Genomic DNA, 20,693 nt, shown 5'->3' with positions numbered 1-20,693 from the left:
AATTGTTTATGTGCAGGAAAGTGTCATTTCCTGCACATAAATAATCATTTTAAAAATGACGAGTTGCAACTTCTACATGTGCTACACAAAGCAGCACACATAGAAGTTACAAATCACAATTAGAGATTGTTTATTTGAAGGAAGGGACACCTTCCTGCACTTAAACAATCATTCCCCCAACTCAAGCACCCTTGCACTATTGTGACAGGGAGCCTGCATTGGTGCTAAGCAGCTGTAATTAGCACCAGCACAATCGGAAACGCAGGGCTGCACCGCATTGTTGTAAATATGGTGCAGCCATGCATTTCTTAAATTACGGAGTGCGGCGTTAGGCCAAGAAGGCTAACACTGTGCTCCGTCACTTTTCTTGTAAGTATGCCCCTTAATGTTTGAACTGTGTACTGTCCCCAGCAGCCTGGAGTTGCTGCTGTTTTGCAGACAGAAAAACCTTAAAACTGTATTTTCTAACAAAAAAATGTTGTTTTCAGTGTCACGGGTAGCAAGGACCTCTAAATGAATTCCACCAAAAATCGCCTATTTGATTAAGACAGAAAAACCACTTCATGTTGATACCCAAACAATGCTTTTAAAGGCTCAATAAAGCTCTATAGCCCCCTGTAGATGGCTATACCTGTTGTTAAAGGCAGTGAACACAAGTTATAGGCATGAGCTACAGACGAGTGCCTATAAAGAGGGTAAGGGCCTTTAACAACAAGCATAGTCCCGAGGCAGAAGGGCTATAAGGTTATTAAAACATTCCACCTACTAAGGATAGAATGTTCAAAATTGAAAGGGGAGAAACAAAAAGACAAACATTGGAATATTGTAGCAGAAGGCTTATGTCAGACTTTATAAGTCCAGAGCCTCTCCATTTTCTTCAATTATGCTCTCAACATTCCAAAGTTCTAATATAGCCTTATAGTCCGCAGTAGTGGGCTATACCGGCTATTAAAGGCCTGCTCCAGCATTAACGACCTGAGCCGAAAGCAAGGGACTTTAAACAAGGGACAGGACTTTAATAACCGGTATAGCCCTGCTACGAAGGGCTATTAGAACATTCTGCCACTAGAGGGCAGAATGTTCTAACAAATAAAACAAATGCTTCTCGAAGCTCGAGGGGATTTAAATCCCCTCGAGCTCCGAGAGGCCTTTGTAAAAGAATGGAATGTTGCTCAGCGGGCCTTTACCGGCCTGTAGATGCATGGGGGAACTCCATTGTCTTCAATGGAGCTCCTAACATTCCAATGTTCTAATTAGAGATAAAGCACTAGCAGGAACTAAAATCCACTGCATATATAGGACCATCAAAATTGTTCAGATTTCAAATGAGATGCAATCACAATAGGGACTACTAAATATAATTCCTATCCCCTCCCTATTAAGGTGCCCATTTAGGCTTCAGTGTATATGGCACAAATATTTGCACATGGCTTCGGTCCTTATTTGACGATGATTTACATGCGTGAGGAAAATTGTGAATAATGTAGGCAAACAAAATGTGCATCCAATTTTACACACATTCACACTTGTGTCCTCGTTTGCACTTTTCACATTTAAAAAAAGTTCTAGAGCCACCAGTGGATTCTTCAGAGAACTATCTGTGTGGCGGTGCTTCACATTTTTAAGAAACTTTGTGGAAATGAAAATGCAATATGTATTCTAAAGGCGGGGGTCTTGAAAATGTGAAGACAGTCTCTCAAACCACTTACTTGTCAATTGGATTAGTGTGAGAAGGTTGGAGTACGACCTTTGACTTCTTGTCAGATTTGGTGCTACATATATTATAGTTACTTTTGTCCAACCACCTTGCGCCAATTAAATAAAATAAAATAATGGGTCAGGTCATGACTATTTCTCTTACAGAGAAAAAAGACTTTTGTGATATGCATCAATCATTTCTATGGGCATAACATATTCTCAATGGTATATAAATGCTCTTGAAGACTAATTCCCTTAGGTACTGCAGCACTGGATGATGCAAGGCATTACACCAAATGCTCCCTTGCTGAACTCTCTCTAAACAATGTAGAGGTATGCATGTGTGTGGTATTACTATAGCCTGAACCTATCTGAAAAGCAGCAGAGTGCATTAGAGGGTCAAAGGTGAAGATAAAGTCAACCAGTGACTGGAGGGGTAGTAGCTGGTTTCTAGAAGCGGATGTAAACTGTTACTGCATTGTGATGTAGTGTTCTTTAAAAAGTTGTGTCTGCAGCTCATTGCTTAATTCCAGAAGATTTAGGGCAGTTGTGATTGGTATTAGTCATAAATCCAGACCGTGCATGTGTAGATGAAGTTGCATTCATGCCAATAGACCTCATTTAGTTGGGATACTCCTGATTTGTGAAGCAAGAAATGGTTTTATTTTGACTGTCTCCCACCTGAAAATGCCTTTCCCTTAATGGAGGTCAATGGGGAAACTACACTTTCCTGATTATTTTTTTTTTAAATCTCTCAATTTTGACTTCTAAAATGTTGGCATGTATGGGAGATGGCGTGTTGCCTTTTTTTTTTACTTTTAAGCACTTTTTGCTTCAATTGAATGAAAATCGATGACAAATTGCCATATTTTCTCATATTATGAACCTCCACCTCACTCCTCCCACGTGCCACAAACCCCATATGACAGGCTTGATTTGTTCGGCTGACAGCAATCCATAAGACCGCTGAAATGACACAAGGAAAATAGTGTGTTGTTCTATCTAAAATGGCTCCCTTTCTACATCCCTAAAATGTATTACGTGACAGAAGGCTACACATTTACACACCTGTACCTGTGGCATGCATGGTAAGGCCATTTACCTGCGCTTGTCTCAGTGAGAAACAATGAACCGGAAGTAAAGGACAAATGTGGAGGTAATTCTTACCGTTAGATGAACTGGAGGTTCACACATATATAAAGCTGAATAGAGACCAGAAGATGCCGGTCAAAGTCACTTCAACCAGTCTATTGTTTTTATTTGTATCTCTTCTTTTCCCTTCCCAATCCGTTGCCTGATTATGAACATTTTTCAGTGACTGGGTGTGACTTACCTTTGATTTTCCAGGAGAAAATAATACATTTGAATTCTCAGACTGCCAAGGGTGATATAAATAATATTTCCAATATGTTGCATCAAATGCCATTACATGATGGACCAATAGACACAATCTTACCCACCCAGCAGATTTCTGCTTGCTTCTGAGATGCTAAGGTAAGGGCAGGGTGAAAATAACAGAAAGTAAACAAAGTTTGCGGAGCCCTGTTTACTTTCTCTCCTGTTACCGCTTTCATCATCACTCAGACCAAGGATATCAAGCTTGTGCCAGGGGTACCACAGGGCTAGCCAGGGGTGGCAGGTGCTAACCCTGGCTTTGCTGATTGATCATGGGCAGTAAGTGACCTAATTCTCAAACCGTTTAGTAAAACAAGGCCTCTGATGAGTTCTCACTGGTGCCTCCCAGTTCTGTTGGATGGCAGACTAGAAAATTAAGTACTAATGCTCCTACAAGGCTGCCATTAAGTTGCCCAGCAAATGGATTCCATTTTGTAGTAAAAATGGCTTCTAGTCCAGTACACCTTTAAGTTGACTAACCCTGAATTGGTCGGAGGCTTCCGATAATTTGCAAGTCGAATTTGGTACTATTCATTAGTTTTATCCTCTCGGGCCATGCTATTGACTTAATTATAGGTTTATAGCTTTTACTTTATGCCAATAGACAATTCTCTTTGGACACAATAAGCCACTGTAAAATTGTTTTTTCCAGATCATCAAATTACAGGTAGGGCAGTTGGTCATATTTAGCTTTGAAATTACTGCTATAAGCCCACATTTCTGGCCCAAACGCAGACAGTAGGAAATATAATTTAACTATGCATTACACAGAGAGACCATAGAGCCATTACAAGATGTCTGTCACATTTAGCTACAACTCACAGTGACTTCCAACGTCTTCATCTTGCTTCTCTGACTATGCCACTAGGCACCCTAGTGGGACAAGCGCTGTGTCACATATTAACAAATATAAACACAAAAAAGGCCAACGGGTCAAACTATCAACGTATGTGCAATTTGAAGGGTTTGCATTATGATATGACAAACAAATATAGCAACTGGAACCCAAGCATGTATCTCCTTGAAGATAAAGCAAAAATTCTTTACAAATATAATTTTAACATACAATACAAGAGAGCCACAGGAAAAACGCATTCACTTTCTGGACCTGGAAAAAAACTCTAAAATTGGAGAGTGTACTGCAACAGATATAGGTTTCAACTGACTGACAAAAGATTGTGTTTCTGCAAGAAATTCAACACAGGATCATGTAGAGAAAAGATTGCACTCTCAAAACATTAAATAGAATATGTACATATTTCATTATCCAACGTGATCAACAAAATTCCAAGGAATAAAGACTTGTACTCCTGATATGTTCAATATAATCTCCTCCAATAAACTATTCCATTCTCAATGTTCTCAAAATAACCACAGTGAAAAAAACAACTTGTCTCCCAAATATATTCTCCAAAATAAAAAGAACTCCTCCGGCAATATTTTCTCTTTACATAAGGAATTAAGGGTTAATTTCTCATTTTGTTAAACTAGTATATGTGGGTGAAAATAGGGTTATCCTGTAACAACTAATATTTCCCCAAAAAAGAGATATAACAGTATCTGCCTACATTTTCAACAGATCCGCCCAGACTTCATTCAATGTCTGTTAATTGATTAAACATGGGCTACAGGTATCTTTTCCACAGGACCTTTTAGTTTGAAAGCTAAACTATTGGTGGAAAGGGAAAATGCATTCAACACCATCACTTGCAGATATATATTTGGTGGCCGTGTCCCATTGTCTTTAAACATTTGTCTGGCTCCAGTTTCAAAAGGTACTATGGCCTCTAGCAAACTAAATGCCAATCCTCTAGCAATCTTCTCATAGTAAAAACAGTTCAAAAGGTGACAAAGTGAGGACAGAATGGAACACAGATTGCACAGAGCATCGGCGTCTGCAATAGGTGGAGTGGCAAGTGATAGGACTGCAACTCCACTTAAGAAATGCCACTGCCATGCCAACAACTGTAATTACAACAAAAGTTGGTTGGTTCCTTTACCCCACCACAATCCCTTCCCTCACAGACAGCCTTTTCCATCTTCAACCCTCCCAATCCACATTTTGCTGCTTCAGCCGGTCTCTTCCAGCTTGCTCTCTGTCAGTGGTGCCGGGATTGAAGGGGTCTCCTCCTCTTCGCCATTGCACGTAGGCAGAGCTTCAGCGACTTCATCTGGCTGGGCCAAAGGGGCCTCTTCTTTTGTGGCACTGACTGGAGGGTTGGGGTTTGCAATCAACGCTGTTGTAGACGCTGGAGGTGTGCTGTCTGTTGGCTGGTTTGGATGCCCTGGTTCCGCTTGCTCTGTTGCTCGCAGCCTCTTCATGATTGTGGTGACCCTGACTGCTTTCTGAGGGAAAGAACCCAGACATTTAATTAATCTAGTGCATGTTAATGTATAAACTGATCTATAATCCCTTAAATGCTCTCTACTAGTATATGTGAAGAATTTAATTTAGAAAGCATCACAAATGGAACTACTTTGTGGTTATAGGTACTGCACAAAATTGCCTTTCTTAGTGATACATCTCATGAATCAGTGGCAGCTGGTCATAGGGGGTACAAACCCCCATCGCATCGATTCATTGCCGCCTCACCTACTTGATCACAATATTTCACCTTATGCGTGAAAATGAACAACGATCAGGTTGTTGTTTACATGTAACTGTTGCAACATGTTTACAGTTCAGGACGGATCTAATGGTTATGTTGGTTGTACTGCACGTTTGTCAGGGGAATTCTGGGTAGCTCTAACCTCACATAGCTACTAGGCCTGTCACCCAACAGAGAATCATTGTGCCTGTAAATCTTACACTTACGGCTTAGCAAATGTCATAAAGCAGGGCGGGATCAATAAGAGAATAAGTGCTCACCTCCAGCAACGACTGTCTTCTGATTGAGAGGAGACTTGTATACCACATACAGAATAATGACTGCTTCTACTTACTTGTTGTACTACTGCCTATATTCATGCAGAATGGGGCCCTGAAGGTGTAGAGCCGGGCGGCAAAGAGCTAGGAGGTGTATCCAAAGAGGACCATCTGTAGTGAAAGAGCCACTCTTGTGATTTTGGCAACCTATGATGACCTTTAACTGCCATCATTTTAACTGACTTTAGTGTGTTATTTTACCCTAGCCTTAATGTAGGGTGGTCCTGCAAATTCCTGCTTCCCTTCTTTCCTGTAATCTTGCTGTCTTTCAGTGGGAGCTGTCACGGAGTGGAACAGTCTTGCCATGAGCAGAGGGTGTGGGATTTGCATTTGAAGGTGTGAGAGGAAGAGAGAAAGGTGTGGAATGTACTTTTTGGTCACAAAGTGCAGTGTTGTGGGTGATGGTGCACATATGTGCTCGGTGTTGTACATTGAGGGATGAAGTATGTGATGCTATAGCAGTTGTGTACAAATGTCAATTGTACTGTGTATTGGTGAGAATTATTAAAGTCTTACTATTGGCTTTAACATGGCCTCCTGCCATGTTGTTTCCTGACTTTGCCTTGCTTCAGTTCTTCTGCGTGCACAGTGGTGCTTGCAAGTTGTTTGGATTATGAGAATTATAGGTGCTTACTATTGGCTTTGACATGGCCTCATGTCATCTTACTTTCTGACTTTACTTTGCTTCAAGCTTTTATGAGAATTTTAGGTTCTTACTATTGGCTTTTACATGGTCTCATGTGTTCTTATTTTCTGAGTTTGTCTTTCTTCTGCGTGCACATAAGTGCTTGCGACTCATATTCAAGCTCTTTCTGCTCCTCACTTGTTTTCTGCACCTCACTGACCAGAGTGAACTGGATATTATCTGTAGAATGTACAACTCAGCCTCGGAGCCAAAATACGGGGGCTTGGCCCGCCACTGTCTTGGCCTTGACGCAGGCTGGTACCAACCAGCTCTGTTTTTTCCAATGAGAAAGGGGCAGGGTTTTCTGGAAACTTCGTCTCACGTTGAATAATGGTATTAAAGCTGGGAGCTTTTGTGGGCCAGGTGGAAGTTCACCACCGAATAGACGTATTGCTGTGGAAAGGTGACAGAACTTGAGTCCTGACTCACCTCCTTCCTGGGCTGCAGAAAAGGACTTCCCCCAGCTAAAGTTGGCAAGGATTCTGCAAATTCAGTCTGTGAGGTGTTCCTAACCAATTCTATTCTATTCTATTCTTTGCTATTTATACATACTGCACTTTATTTTGACCATTTATTTCAATTGCTCATTTGATATATGGGAGTCTGCCATGACTGATATATATTGGGTCAGCCTTTTTGAAGTATTGTATCAATACACTTATGTGTGTTATATTCCATACATTTGGATTGGTTTTCTTATCTTAAGGGAGAGCTGGGTCTCGCCTAGTCTTTTGGGGATGTTGTCGTTAGGGTGTGTCCTTTTTGCGAAAAGCACATTCATTACACCATCTGCCATGACACTTGATAAGATTTGAGTAATGTGTGTGTTACTATGAACGTGCGTGCTTTTGTTCATGCATGTCTAAGTACATGCTTGTGTGTCAGGGACCCTGGGCGGTTTATAAAAATGATAGCCTTCCCTGAAATCTTGGGCGCACTCCATGGAACATTGTGGTTGTCCCTGACATGTCAATGGTCTGGCTAAATAGTGTCACTTTCCTGTACTAATTCCGGTGAACCAACCATGACAGACTGAGAGTATCCAGAATATTATTGTGGTTTTTCCTGGATAATAATGAAACATCCACGTCAAACTGTGAGTATTCTTGGCAATATGCTGGCTATCTGTGTGTTATTGTGGCACATCAGTGTCATTATTGGCAATCCTTGCAAAATAGAGATCAATACATACCATGTTGTTAATTACTGGTGTTATTGTGTCTATCTCCTACCCTTGCCTTATTGTGCCCATTCTCGACATAATTTTGGATGTCATTGGCATAACCGTGGCCAATACTTGATGTATGGTGGCCATTCTTGACTTAATCCTTTTTTATCTCTGAAATAGAGGTTGTGGAAATCCTTGCCAAATGATGTACATCCTGATATTTGATGTGGATAAATTTACTTGAAAGGTAGATACTGTCCTTCTGTCTACTAGCTCTTGGTGAAAATGACAATTGGATGTTTTGGGTCCAATGAGTATTTGCTAAAATTGTAAAACTGATGCTTTGAGACATTAATGCTGTATTTTCTCTTTATAATCTTTAAAAAGCCAAGCTTCCATGTTTTGTAAATAAGCTAATTTACCCTATGGGAAAGTTTGCATTGCATGCTGAAATGTCAGTATTTTGAGACACTTACAAGGTAATATTTCGGAAACAATTACTGAATTTATGAAAATATGTTTAAAATGATATTTGAGCAATAATTTATGATGTGTTTGGGGCACTCATCGTCATCACTGTCAACTCAAAAGCAACAGAGATAATTGTGCCACCATATAATTGTAAATGTGCTGTTATTAGTCTAAGTGAATCCTTATGTGACGGCCATGGGGGACCCAGCCATGTGGTCAAAGCTTGCAGACATCATGACTGCACTTAACTACACTGTATCAGAGATAAAAAGACATATGATAACACCATGACAGAAATGTAAATGGACAGTAGCGGCAGTAAATATAAGCTCATTGATAGACGGACCTTTGCCGTTGGCCGCATTGAATGCCTCGTGTTTAAGTCCGGCGTGTCCTGACCCTGTTGTTGAGGCAGGAGACACAAGTGAATAATACCTGTGGTACAGTGTTTAAGATCCCTCGACTGGACGTCATTGTTGGGCGCCCACAGTCATTGTAGAAACTCATACAGCCTTCAGTGGACTAAGCTCATTTCCACCCATGAGGGTGTGGATTCCTCTTAGATCTCCGCCGGTTCTGCCGTGCGTTGAAGTACCCATGCCCTGATGAAGCCATAAAGACATCTGGCTCAAACGCGACCGCGACTGCGTCGACACCTTGTCTTCAAGGAGTCCCCTGAAAATCATAACCTAGTCAAAGTTTTGCCTTTTGCGCCTTGATAATTATATGTTGTGTAGAGAAATGATAGCTCTGGCGCATATTTTGGGACTTCCCTCTTTGAGATGTATTTCACTCTAAAATAGGAGTGGATACTGTGATAAGTTTTGTACATTTTTCTTAGGGTACCCTGATGTATAGATAGATTCTAGTAATTGTAATGTACAGTTTGTATATGTGATCTGTATATATTTTTTGTATGCCGTATTGTTACATATATTATTTCCATTTGTGTTGTTCCTTTGCGCCACTCTCTCTGTTTACTCGTATATATATGAAACTTTGAATATGAATGCACTTCAATACTGGTAATCAACAAGATAATTAATTATTTCTTGTTTGTGATTAAATGTTTGATTAATCCCTTAGTGCCATTTTTCTTCTACTTTTTCATCCTTGGATGTCCCTTGCTCAGGTACAAGAGGGTTATGTGGGCAGAACCCCTACCCATTTTTCGAGTCAATTATAGAAATGGCAGAACTGGTCACTGGTTACCCACAAGTGGATAGCTATTGAAAAAGGCCTAAGTAAACTGTGAGTAAATGGATTTAAAATCAGGGTCAAAGTGAAGAAATAGAGTTATTCACACAGTGGTGGATGAAAAAAGGAGAACAAAAGTGTATACTATTTTTTAGGGTTTTGGCCCATGTAAACTGTAGAATACATATGTTTTGGTACACCCAGTAGGTAAGTCAGACTACCTATGCAAGCACAGGACACATATTTATGGGCAGTGTAAAAATTATATCAATAGTCAATATGCCCTTATAGAGATCGTTGTTTTACCCAAATGTCTGTTCTATTTCAAAATGCCAGTGTGGCACTCTATTTTATCATTTAATTCAGATTTATCAGTTGCTAATTTATAAATCCACAGGTGTTTTTTTCCGTAGTAATAATACATGTTTATTATTGGGTGCTCTGTCTTCATTTAGGTTTTCAATGATCATCCAAGAAAATTCTTCTGATATATGATGGTCTTCTTTACAATTTGTAACTACTTTTATAGTGAAACACCTCGTCTGATGGTGGTTTTTGTTCTTAGAGCCTTATGAATTTGCTGGACCTACGTGGAGTTTGTGTGTTTCATGGTTTTCCTAGGACCACATTTTGCTAGCCTGGGAGAACCACTCAAATCAAGTAAAAAACACACAAAATAACCATTCCTTTTTCTAATGAAGTCAATGTATTCGTTTTTTTTTTTGCCTAAACTTGCTCCAAAAGCAAAGTGGAAAAAGGAAACATGTTATATTTCACAATTTGTGAAATTTGGATGTCCTAGCAAGCTAATACAGATGCATTGCTTTTTGAATTATGTCCTGTAGACATTTAATCAAAAGAAAGTAATAGAAATCCTGATTTTAGGCATGAATGTTGTGCAGTTGCCTGGCCACCCATTGTAAGAAAATATAAACTATTGTTGTCAAGCTGACATCTTTCTAGGTAAACTATACATTTAACGCCTGCAAAACTACACAACTTAACGGTCTGTTGCTAAACTTAAAAAGACATAAAAAAAGTCTGGAAAATATGTAACTGCTTATGGATACAGACAGATTTCACTCAGGGGCATCCATATTCCAATGCACACGTAGTCATGTTTCCAGGGTCTACTATGGACCCTATGATTGTTTCTCACAAATGTGTTACCATGTTGTTAGTTATTAGAACCCACCCACATTCTTCCCCACATGTGATTAATGGAGCCTGCCCATTTTCTACCTTGGTCATTAACATCAACCTGTATTTTAACAAATTTGCTTTTATTTGTATTCTTCCCATATTCAATGGCACACATCATTTATATATATATTGACATTTTACGTGTAAAGCATATTGGTACTCAGTGATATTCTAAATGGACCATTGTTGATTGTTGAGTTCTTACCCCACTACCATCATGTCGATCTAAGGATTTTTGGTTTTATATTTGGATAGTTTATTTCATAAACAATACAATAAATACAGAAGGATAAGTAGGTATGAATGACTAATTCTCACACTCCTCAATACTTCACACATATGTGCCTTAACATACCCTGTACCATGTATTCAGCATGTATTTGCACCTCATGCACCATAACTAACATGTCTAACACTCTGTAATCACTTTACACCATCTTCAGAGGTATCAAAACCTATGCAAAGACTCACATACAATACAATATGAGTCTGTCCATCAAAGGGTAGGTACACAGCAATCATGACTGCTGAGCTGATGGCACAATCAAGAAAAACAACTAGATGTTTACTGTTGAAAACCAGTATCATATCAAGTCAAAATAACTTTATTCGAATTGAGCAAAGCAATTCCTAAAAATGAGAACAAAGCGCATCAAATCAAATGAACATCTCCTTACAATCAGAAAAAATCAGCAATTAAAAGATATAATAGCACTTTATCTCACTATTTCAGACTTAAAACGTGTGATAAAAACCATGTTTAAGAGAAACCCACATGCAGGGTGGATAAGGATTGTAAATATAATAAAGTCGTTCGCACTTGTCTAAAATTAAAAGATACCAAGAGGGGCTGAATATATTTAAAACTAAGGCTATTAAACCTTGGACAAATAAAACCATGTGCAAAGTATCAAGGGACGAGGCGTTGTCACAAATACATGTAGGTAGTTTGGATGTTTTAAACAACCAACCAACCTCACAAGAGAATGATTGAGGGAAAACCAGTATGGTATCTCTGGACATTACCTTCCATTTAGCTTTGGCAAAGTTTTTCTCAATCTGAGCACAGACTCCATCCTTTATGTTCTTGTCTGAAGCAGCATTTCCAGAGATCCTGAAAGCATATAAAAGAATCATGTCTTACTCCCCTTCGATCATGTCCAAAGCCAAATGTCCTTAGCAGATAGGGAACCAAAGAGTAAAGGACAATGTTGAAATGTGATAAGAGTAAGAGGAAAAGATCTACAAGCAAAGAAGAATTGGTTTTAGTATCAGGGACAGAGGGTGAGAGGAAAGTGGGTGAGGGAGAGGTAGGAGGTATAGTGATGTAAAAGATGCCTAGTAGGCGCAGAGAGAGAGAATAGGGCAAAATAAATGAACCATCAAGAAAGCTTGAAAATCACTTAGTATTGCTAATCTGAGAAAAGACAAAGTGACAAGCATTACAAGAGCAAAGAAGGAAAGAGAGGGGGAGAAAAGAGAGAAAGAGAGGCTTAATATAATAGGAGAAAGGGGAAAAGCTGTGGGACGACATAGAGATTGTTGCATAATATATAGCAAGAGAAGATAAAGACGATAGAAAAGAGGGAGGCTGAATACTTTTTGGAAAGAGGGGAGTTAAAGAGTGGTATGACAGATACAGCACCTTATTTAAGCATTGGCGGACTGAGAAAAACACAGTAAACTGGCAGTCTCACACCACTCCATGACGAGTCAGTGGAACCTCTGGGTTATCATCGGCTGAATTTCCCCTGGGTCCGTAGATGGTGACCCCTGACCTAGTGGTTTTTCCGTATGAGGACTGCTGGGTCACAGTGGTGGTCATCTCTTCCTAATGAGGCGAGGCATACCATCACTTGGTAAACATCGTTTATAATGCGGGGATTACATTGCGGTTTTCACAACGCAAGTTGTTACAATGACTTGCTCTGGATGGCGCTCTAGGACAAGGAATAGTATAATTTACTATCCAACACCTTCCCTACTGAATGTAGACTGGAGTTGGAATAGTAAATTATACAACTCCTAAGTCCAGTGCCCTCCAACGTAAGTCATTGTAAGGACTTGCGTTGGAAAAAACGCTATGTAATGTACCGTGATGTAAATGTATGCGTTGTAACGTCATACATCCCCATCACTTACTTTCCCTTCTCTTATCATTCATTTGAGATATGGTGGAAACAGGCAGAGAATTAACCGACCCCTACTAACCTGCACAATATGTTCAGAGAAAATAAACTCCAACTATTGGAGTTTGTTTTTAATGAACAAAATGTTAGATGTGTAGGGCTGTTAAACAAATCATTTGCTAGAATGACCTTCAGTGCTCTGAAAGGAGCCGTCATGGCATCGACTACCTTCAATCTGGTTACTACAGTCTAGAGATCTCTGACAGATTGGAGAGAATCGCTAAATAGACAAACAGTCCTCTGACAGGGTGCTGGAGGCCATAATTTTAACCTCTCTGGTAAACAGGAGGACTTCTCACCATGATCTCAATACTCATGTTAGACACAATAGTGATCGAAGAGTGAAAGTGAGACAGACTGAGACAAGACAGAGAGAATTGTAAGACGCTTGGGTGTTGATTCACCAAAACGCCAAGGGTAGGGGAAATGGCCACACAGTCTTTTGACATCATAGGAAGTGACATCACATGACCTTTGCCTGAATTCCAGGAAATTATTGCGAAATCACAGGGAGATGCACAAAAAAGAGCGTTAATAAAACAATAGTGGTCAGGTCCACTCATACTATAGCCTTATAGCTCACTGCCAAGGGTTATACCAGTTGTTAAAGGCCCTGAACCAGTGTCTGCATGAGGCTATATTGAGGGTGAGGGTCTTTAGGACAGGTATAGCCTGCGGCAGAAGGGCTTTAAGGCTATTAGAACATTCCACCCACTGAGGGTTAGAATGTTCTAAATTAATAAGGGAGAAACATGAAGACAAACATTGAAATGTTGGCGCTCATGGTTTCCCTCGGCCATTATAAGCCTGGAGCTGCTCCATTGCTTCAATGGAGCTCTCAACAATCCAATGGTATGATAATTCGTCTGGACTATAAATTGCATATGAACTGTGTTGTTGGCTTGATTTACTAATTTTTGATATTGATAAATAATGACTTATTATTGCTTGCAATGAACTATCACACTTGCAGAGCACAGTAGCAGAGGGTTCGGCTCAAAAACATATTCTTTCACAAAATCACAATAATAACCGGGGCAGCAATTTTGAAATCTGCTTAAATCTTTTTTTGTATTAGAAAAAATTGCACTTACCACTTTTAAATTTCTTTCTTTCTAACTTAAAGTGTGACCTCCTAGTGGGAACTACAGAATGCATTCAGTGTTCAACAGAACACTGTTTATCTTCTGTGCTTGATATGGCTTTTGCCAGTTGTGAGGCCAGGGGTCATAACAGCAGTGCTAGCCAAGGGATCGCAGCTGTGACCTCTAGTGACCCCTAAATGGCATCCATTGTAGGAGGTGAAGCGTTCTACGAGGTGAAAAGGCTGAAAAATGGCGAGAGAGAGAGAGGAGGCGGAGGACGGGGACAGGCGAGTGAGGCATATCAAAGAGTTGTAGGAGACAAAAAATGGCCTTACAAGTGGTAGGTGCAACATAGAAATAAAAGGGTAGCATGTGACAGAAAGAGGATAAAAGAGGTTGTAAGATCGGAGTGAACAGTTGTGGGGAGAGAGGGAAGATGGAGAGTGTTTGATGAAAAACGTGAGAGAATGAGTGATGCAAAAGAATGATATAATTGAAAGAGAATGTGAATTAAATGTGGCATGAGAGAGCAAGGGTTAACATATGCAAAAGGGAAGAATAGATCATAAAAAAATAAAATGATGTCAAGAGGAGATTAATATGGGCTATGAGAGAGTGCATGAATGAACCATAGAGATAGACTAGCTGAGAGAGAGAAAGAGTGCACAAATGGGAAAAAAACAGGTACAAATTCCTAGGTTCCCCTAGCTTGAGTGTATAAGATCCAGATGTGGTGATAGAATTAAAACGTATATGGCTCTGTAGTTTTGGTTGTTATTCAGCCACACCCCAGTGGTATGCCTCTGTAATCACTACTTAATTCACAACCTGATCACCATCTTTTATTCTCACTATATTCTTGCTGCCCTATCAGTTTGTGCTGAACCTCAGTCCCTCTCCCCCAAAGATCTGCTTCTAGCCAAGAATTTTGAATTATTACTGTGCTTATTATTGGGGTTGACCTCAATTGCTTTGTTTTTGTCTTTCCCTGAAACCGGTAATACTAAAGGGCATATTACCAACAACGGATGCTAAATATCGCTATGCGCGAGTAGTTATTAACAACGCTTATTACCCAGGAGATAAAAATCCAGTGATAGCCGGCGAAATGCGGGAATATCGATGGAAATCCAGCGATATTCCTGCAGCGATAGGGAATTACTTGTAAATAGCCCATGGTGGTTGTAGCCTGAGATACCACCCCGCATTACACATATAGCTAAGTCTGAATATCAGCAGACGTTAGCTTTAAGCGATAACCGCGGTTAGCACAGGTTTTGACATTGCTATGGGTGTCAGGGCAGGCCTTGTAATACCGCAATGTGCGGTTAGCTTCTCATTCCCTGTGGGTTTGCTCGGGAACGCCTACTTTGCATCTCATTAGAAATGCAATGCAGGGCGTTAGCAAAACCGGTGCTACGACAAGGAAACATGCGCTAGCGTGTCCTTGCTGATACTTGCGGATACTGCAATGCCATTATCGCCGCTTTTCGGCCGAAAACGGCTGCTAAAGCGGCAATAATGGGCTTGTTAATATGACCCCAAGATCCTTGTTAATCTAGTTACTGGTGCTGATTGAGCAAGGACTCGTAGAAAAGAGACTTGCTTGAATGCAATCCACTTCAGTAACACTTAACATTGTACTAAAATATGTTTTGTTGAAATAACATGCATACAAGATATTCTTTTCAAGAGATTGAAGCTTGCCTATGTGTCATACTAAACAGTAACCCGAGAGTGGTATTAAAATGGGCAGTCACTGAAATTCTTTAGTGTGCATGCGTCTACTACATCTACGCAGTATATCTATTCTTGGAGGGAAACTTGCTGCACTTGCGCAGAAGCTGACAAGATGGCTGCTTGAAACTCACATGCTTGCCACCTGCTTGCTGAGAACTAAACCCAGCCTATTTTACTAATGCTAATGTGGGAATAATAATAATAAGTAAATGGAATTAGAGTAGAAATAGGTGGTATACAGTAAAACTATTTATTTTTTTATTTTAACATTTGTCTTTTTGACTCTTTTCATAGTGTTTGTTACGGGCCTAAAACCCAGCACCACAGTATATCCCCTCTTATTCTTCTACACATGCACAGTATGCAGGGACTGAAAGACGCAATGTTAACTTGAACATCGTCCAAGGATAAATGTTGCTACTTTTGTAGGAACCGGAACAACAGCCCACTGAAATGCATGAGAACTACTATTTTTTCTTCTAAAATGTGACAATTTCATTGTGAATACGGGTGGGAATAAAGATTGATGTGGGATTTTAAAGAAAGAGCTGAAAGAAAATATTAAGAAATAAGCATGGTGTGATGGTCACCTCCCCTTGCCTGTCCAATCAGAGTTAGGAGTTTCATAAATTTGAAACATTAATGGGTGGCACTAGCCTACAGAAAGGTATAATTGAGGTAGCCTTAGTTAGTTATCATTTTGAGACAGAGATGTTGATGAGGTCGGGATGCTGTCGGAGTGACTCGTGAAGCTGAAGTAGAATCCAATAGCTGAACCAATTATTTTAAGCAAATTAATTTAGAAGAAGATCGCAAAAGAATCTCAAAGAGGAAGAGAGTGTCAGAGAGAGGTGCTGCCCAAGCATATGTGATTGTGAGGCCGCCTGTCCTGTCCTGATTCCAGTCCTGAAGTCTTTGTTCGCCAGATCTTTCCTGGGGGACCCTTTCCAATTCCTAGACCTGGGAGTTGGTTTTCACACCATACTTGGTAAATATAAATGTTCTATATTTGCGCTTATGTGCTGTTCCCTCTTTCCTCTCCTTTCACGCTAAGTCATTGCAAATATACATGAATGTATTTGATTGATTGATTGATTGGTTGACTATTTGAACTTTCCTTCCTGTGAGAAACAGAGTCTGTTCTGTACTGTGTAATTTGGTTCACATGAAATTAATCTAAGGTAAAACTTTAAAAGACATCCTGTTCATTTCCAAAATATAAGTAAAATAAAGATTTTATGTCATTTCACCATCCACTAGTTCACCTAAAATGGTCCATTGACCAGAGGAAATAACTGTTTCGATTAAGTGAAAAGTTGGTTTAGGGGCATGAGATAACTAATCTTGGTATTTAGAAAACATGACTCCAGCGGTTAGTGCCAGTTATTGTTAAATCAATTTATGGGCCCAGGTGAGTATGTAGTGTTAGATTATCTGTTGCTGGTAACCCGCTGGATCAGTGCCTAAAATAACACTCTGCCAGATTCTTGAGTATGTTGAAGCTACTAAACATGAATTTTCTGTTCTTTTGGCTAACAACTGCTGGCTACATGTGACTAGAGTCTGCCACCCAGCTGCTTGGGTACCATGTTTCTATTCCTTGGATCTCTTGTAAGTTCAAAGTTTATTCTGATTGCATGGTTACTTAAAATCATAGCAAACATTACTAAATATAGAAGCACAAAAGTATAGGACTGCTCCATACAAATTAAAAAAAGCAAATTGTGCAGTAATGACGAATGACAGACGAGCCAGAGTCCTACGGTGAATTATGATCTAGTATTAATGTAGCACCCCATCCCCATCTCTTCCTCATGAGGCTACAACTGACAATTTTTAACTCAGACCCCATTACAGTCTACTGGGAAGACACCTGTATGTCACAGGCACCTGATGTGTATAGTGAATTATTATCCCTTTTGCAGTCTTTGCAAGTGAACCTATTCTTATCACTGGTTTACATTGCAGAAGCTCTGAAGGAGAAGAAAGGAACAAGTGCCAGATGCACTATTTAGTGGTCGCAATTTGCCAGTAAAGATTTTTAAGAACTGATCTATGTACTAATTGTGCAGTGCAGAAGGCTGATCGGCTGAAGGGTTGATTTGAAGGTCAGATCTTTGCCATTTGTTATTCATGATATAAAAGAGGTACCCCTAAATTGGTAAGACCTGGAGTCCCTCTTGAGGTTCTCAAGGCTCTGATTGATAAAGAATGATGCTATATCATTTAGACGGGAAGGCTTGATGGACTGGATGTCTTACTGGGCAATTTAAATGCACCTAACTAGGACCAGTTGCAATACCTTGCTGCCCTCTCACTGTGTCTGGGCTGACCGATCAACTCCACGCCGGCACAATACAGATCCTGCTAAAGTGGCTAAGGTGTTCGTAAAATGGTTAACTGATGGGGTCTGGTAGACACTTGGAAATTCTATCGTCATTTTGAAAGGGATTACTTCTTCTATTCTTCCCTTCCTGAAATACATGCACACCTGGACAAGATGCTCCACTCTATTGCTCTCAGCCTGCTCTTCACAAGCTCGGAATACCTGGGGAGAACCATTACTCTTTATTGCTGGGAGTCCAACTGAAAAGGCTGCCCTAACCCATTTCCACCTGGAAGGCGCAAGCAGGAGTGTTAACTGACGGCCCACTCAGAAAATCCTTAGGAGAATACATCAGGGAATTTTGTGTCATTGAAGAGGGAAGCATTCTGGCCTAGCTGGTTCACCCTTAGGCTCAGCTGACCGGTTGGTCCATTCCTATTGGTTTATGACGTGGTGTTTCTAGAGTATTACACTCTACTTTATGTGGGAGGCCCAATGAGGCCTTGATTGAACAAGTGGTGACGTAGATAGTGCACCTCCCCTGAACTGGGAAGGCGAGGAAGGGCTTGGGGGGCCCCAGTACCAAAACAGAGATTAAATGGTAATTAAAGAGCTAGCCAGAGGTAAGACCCTAAACAACAATGCCTGTCTGCGGAATTTTACCAGACCTTTATATCTGTTTTGGCTCAATGCCTTCCTAGGGTGTGCAAGGCTGTATAGGAGTGCGGGAGCTCCCTGCAACCACCAGGGAAACAGAAACCCTGTACGAGTTAGTGCCCAAGCTAGATAAGGGAGGAGTTTGCATCGAATAGACTGATACCCATGCTCAATATAGATGATAAAGCCCTTGGCAAAATATTGGCTAATAGACTGTACACACACCTGCCTCCATTATACATATAGACCAAAACAGGTTCACCCCTTCACAAAAACACCTCTTGCAACCTCAGGAGACTCTAGTAGATCTTTGATGAAACTGGTGCCAATAATTGGAGTATTGCCAGGGTGGTTTTAGTAGACCTAGAAAAGGCATTTGATTTGCTGCAGTGGGGCTATCTCAGTTCAGTGATGTATTGCTTGGGGATGGGGTAAAGTTGGCCCAAATGCACATAGCTGTACTCTAATCAACTGGCTGGAGTTAAAATCAGGAGACATTTTTATCACAATATAATCATTTTTAAATTAACCCCTCCCCTGCTGGTGACGGAACCGCTCCGTCACGAGCCACGGTTGCACTGTACTGATGACGGTGCGGTTCCGTCATGGCCCGCCTGCGCGGCGCGGATTCCTCGCCTGCGCTGAGCGTTCCATTAAGCGGGCGGGGCCGTGACGGAACCGCTCCGTCATGAGCACAGCGCGACCGCGGCTGGTGACGGAGCGGTTCCGTCACCAGCATGGGCGCGCCGCGCGGCCCCCCGCCCCCTTAGCGCTACAGCGGAATAGCCACCGCAGCGGAGGGGTTAAGCGGCAGGGGTGCCCACTCTTCCCACTTCTATTTGTGGTTGCCATTAGACCATTTGCAACAGTGATGAGATCAGAGTTTTGACAAACAATATCCCACTTCCTTTTATGCGTATGACCTGTTACTATATTTACAAAACATAGAGGCAGGCCTTGAATAAACACTGCAATCTCTCCTGGAATGTGTAATCATCTAAAGTGTGAATACCAATTGGGCCAAAACGTGTTGGTGTTCCCACTTACACCATGCAACTTTGGCCCTAGATAATAATGGAGTGTTGTGAACCCCACACACTTTCAATACCTGGAGATAAAAAATTACAACGAGAAGCAGGTCTAATTGAAGGTTACCTAGGCTTGCCCGTGAGGACATTGAAAGGGAGTGTGGCATTCTGGAGTTCTCTCAGGCTACCTAGACTGGCGGGAAAGCCCCTCTCCAAGATGATAATCCTTCTTAGGTTACTCTACTTTTTTTATAAATCTTCTGACATGAATATTATCCTTTGATTGGTTCAAACAGGTGGATTCATTAATTGGGGTCCTTAGGGTGACTTGACAGCGTCATATTAGCAGGCCGCATAGCTGCAGTGGATAGTAAGACGACTTGACTAGTGTGGATGAAATTGGGCAACTGGGGACAGAGCATAATTAGTGGACCCTTGTAGCCCTATTGTTGTGAATAAAAGGTAAGAAACTGGTAACACCTGCTCCTTAACACCATACTAAAATGTTAGAGGCACACAGCTAAATACGCAACACAATTCCAACTGTATGCTTCAGCATTGCTGTTGGGGTGCCTTGTTTTTTCACCACCAGACAACTGACACATTGGTCAGAGATAGGAATATTCATGGTTATACATTGTTACTCATCTGGAGAACGTATCTCCTTGGATGCAATGATTGGAGAATTTGAACTGCCACCTGATCAATTCCTAACATATGGGTCCCTGACACACCTGTCCTTGCCTTAAGATGTACTGTGACCCTGGAACTCAATGTCATCATCTTTTACAGGTCATTTTTACTATGGGGGCGAGCTACAAGTTAGTCACATGGCTTTACCAAAATGCTAAACAAGATTAGCCCTTACCTTATTAAAGCCAGAACATGCTTGGAACTCAGCATTGGAAAGAGCAGATTGACAGGA

The 20,693-nt window shown here is 40.8% G+C and overlaps 1 protein-coding gene across 1 annotated transcript in view; it reads right to left on the bottom strand.

Moving 5' to 3' along the window:
• Positions 1-2,322: 2,322 nt before the first annotated feature.
• CAMKV (CaM kinase like vesicle associated) overlaps positions 2,323-20,693 on the bottom strand; it is a 594,306-nt gene continuing 575,935 nt past the window's right edge. The window contains exons 10-11 of the mRNA XM_086938801.1: positions 11,770-11,857; positions 2,323-5,439 (exon numbers count right to left, since the gene is read on the bottom strand). Of these exons, the coding sequence (XP_086794927.1) occupies positions 5,164-5,439; positions 11,770-11,857 (364 nt within the window). The 3' untranslated portion in view covers positions 2,323-5,163. The remainder of the gene's footprint in view (positions 5,440-11,769; positions 11,858-20,693) is intronic.

Source organism: Lissotriton vulgaris, chromosome 9 (genome assembly GCF_964263255.1).
Source record: "Lissotriton vulgaris chromosome 9, aLisVul1.2, whole genome shotgun sequence".
Lineage (NCBI taxonomy): Eukaryota > Metazoa > Chordata > Amphibia > Caudata > Salamandridae > Lissotriton > Lissotriton vulgaris.
This window is presented reverse-complemented; position numbering and strand designations above follow the sequence as displayed.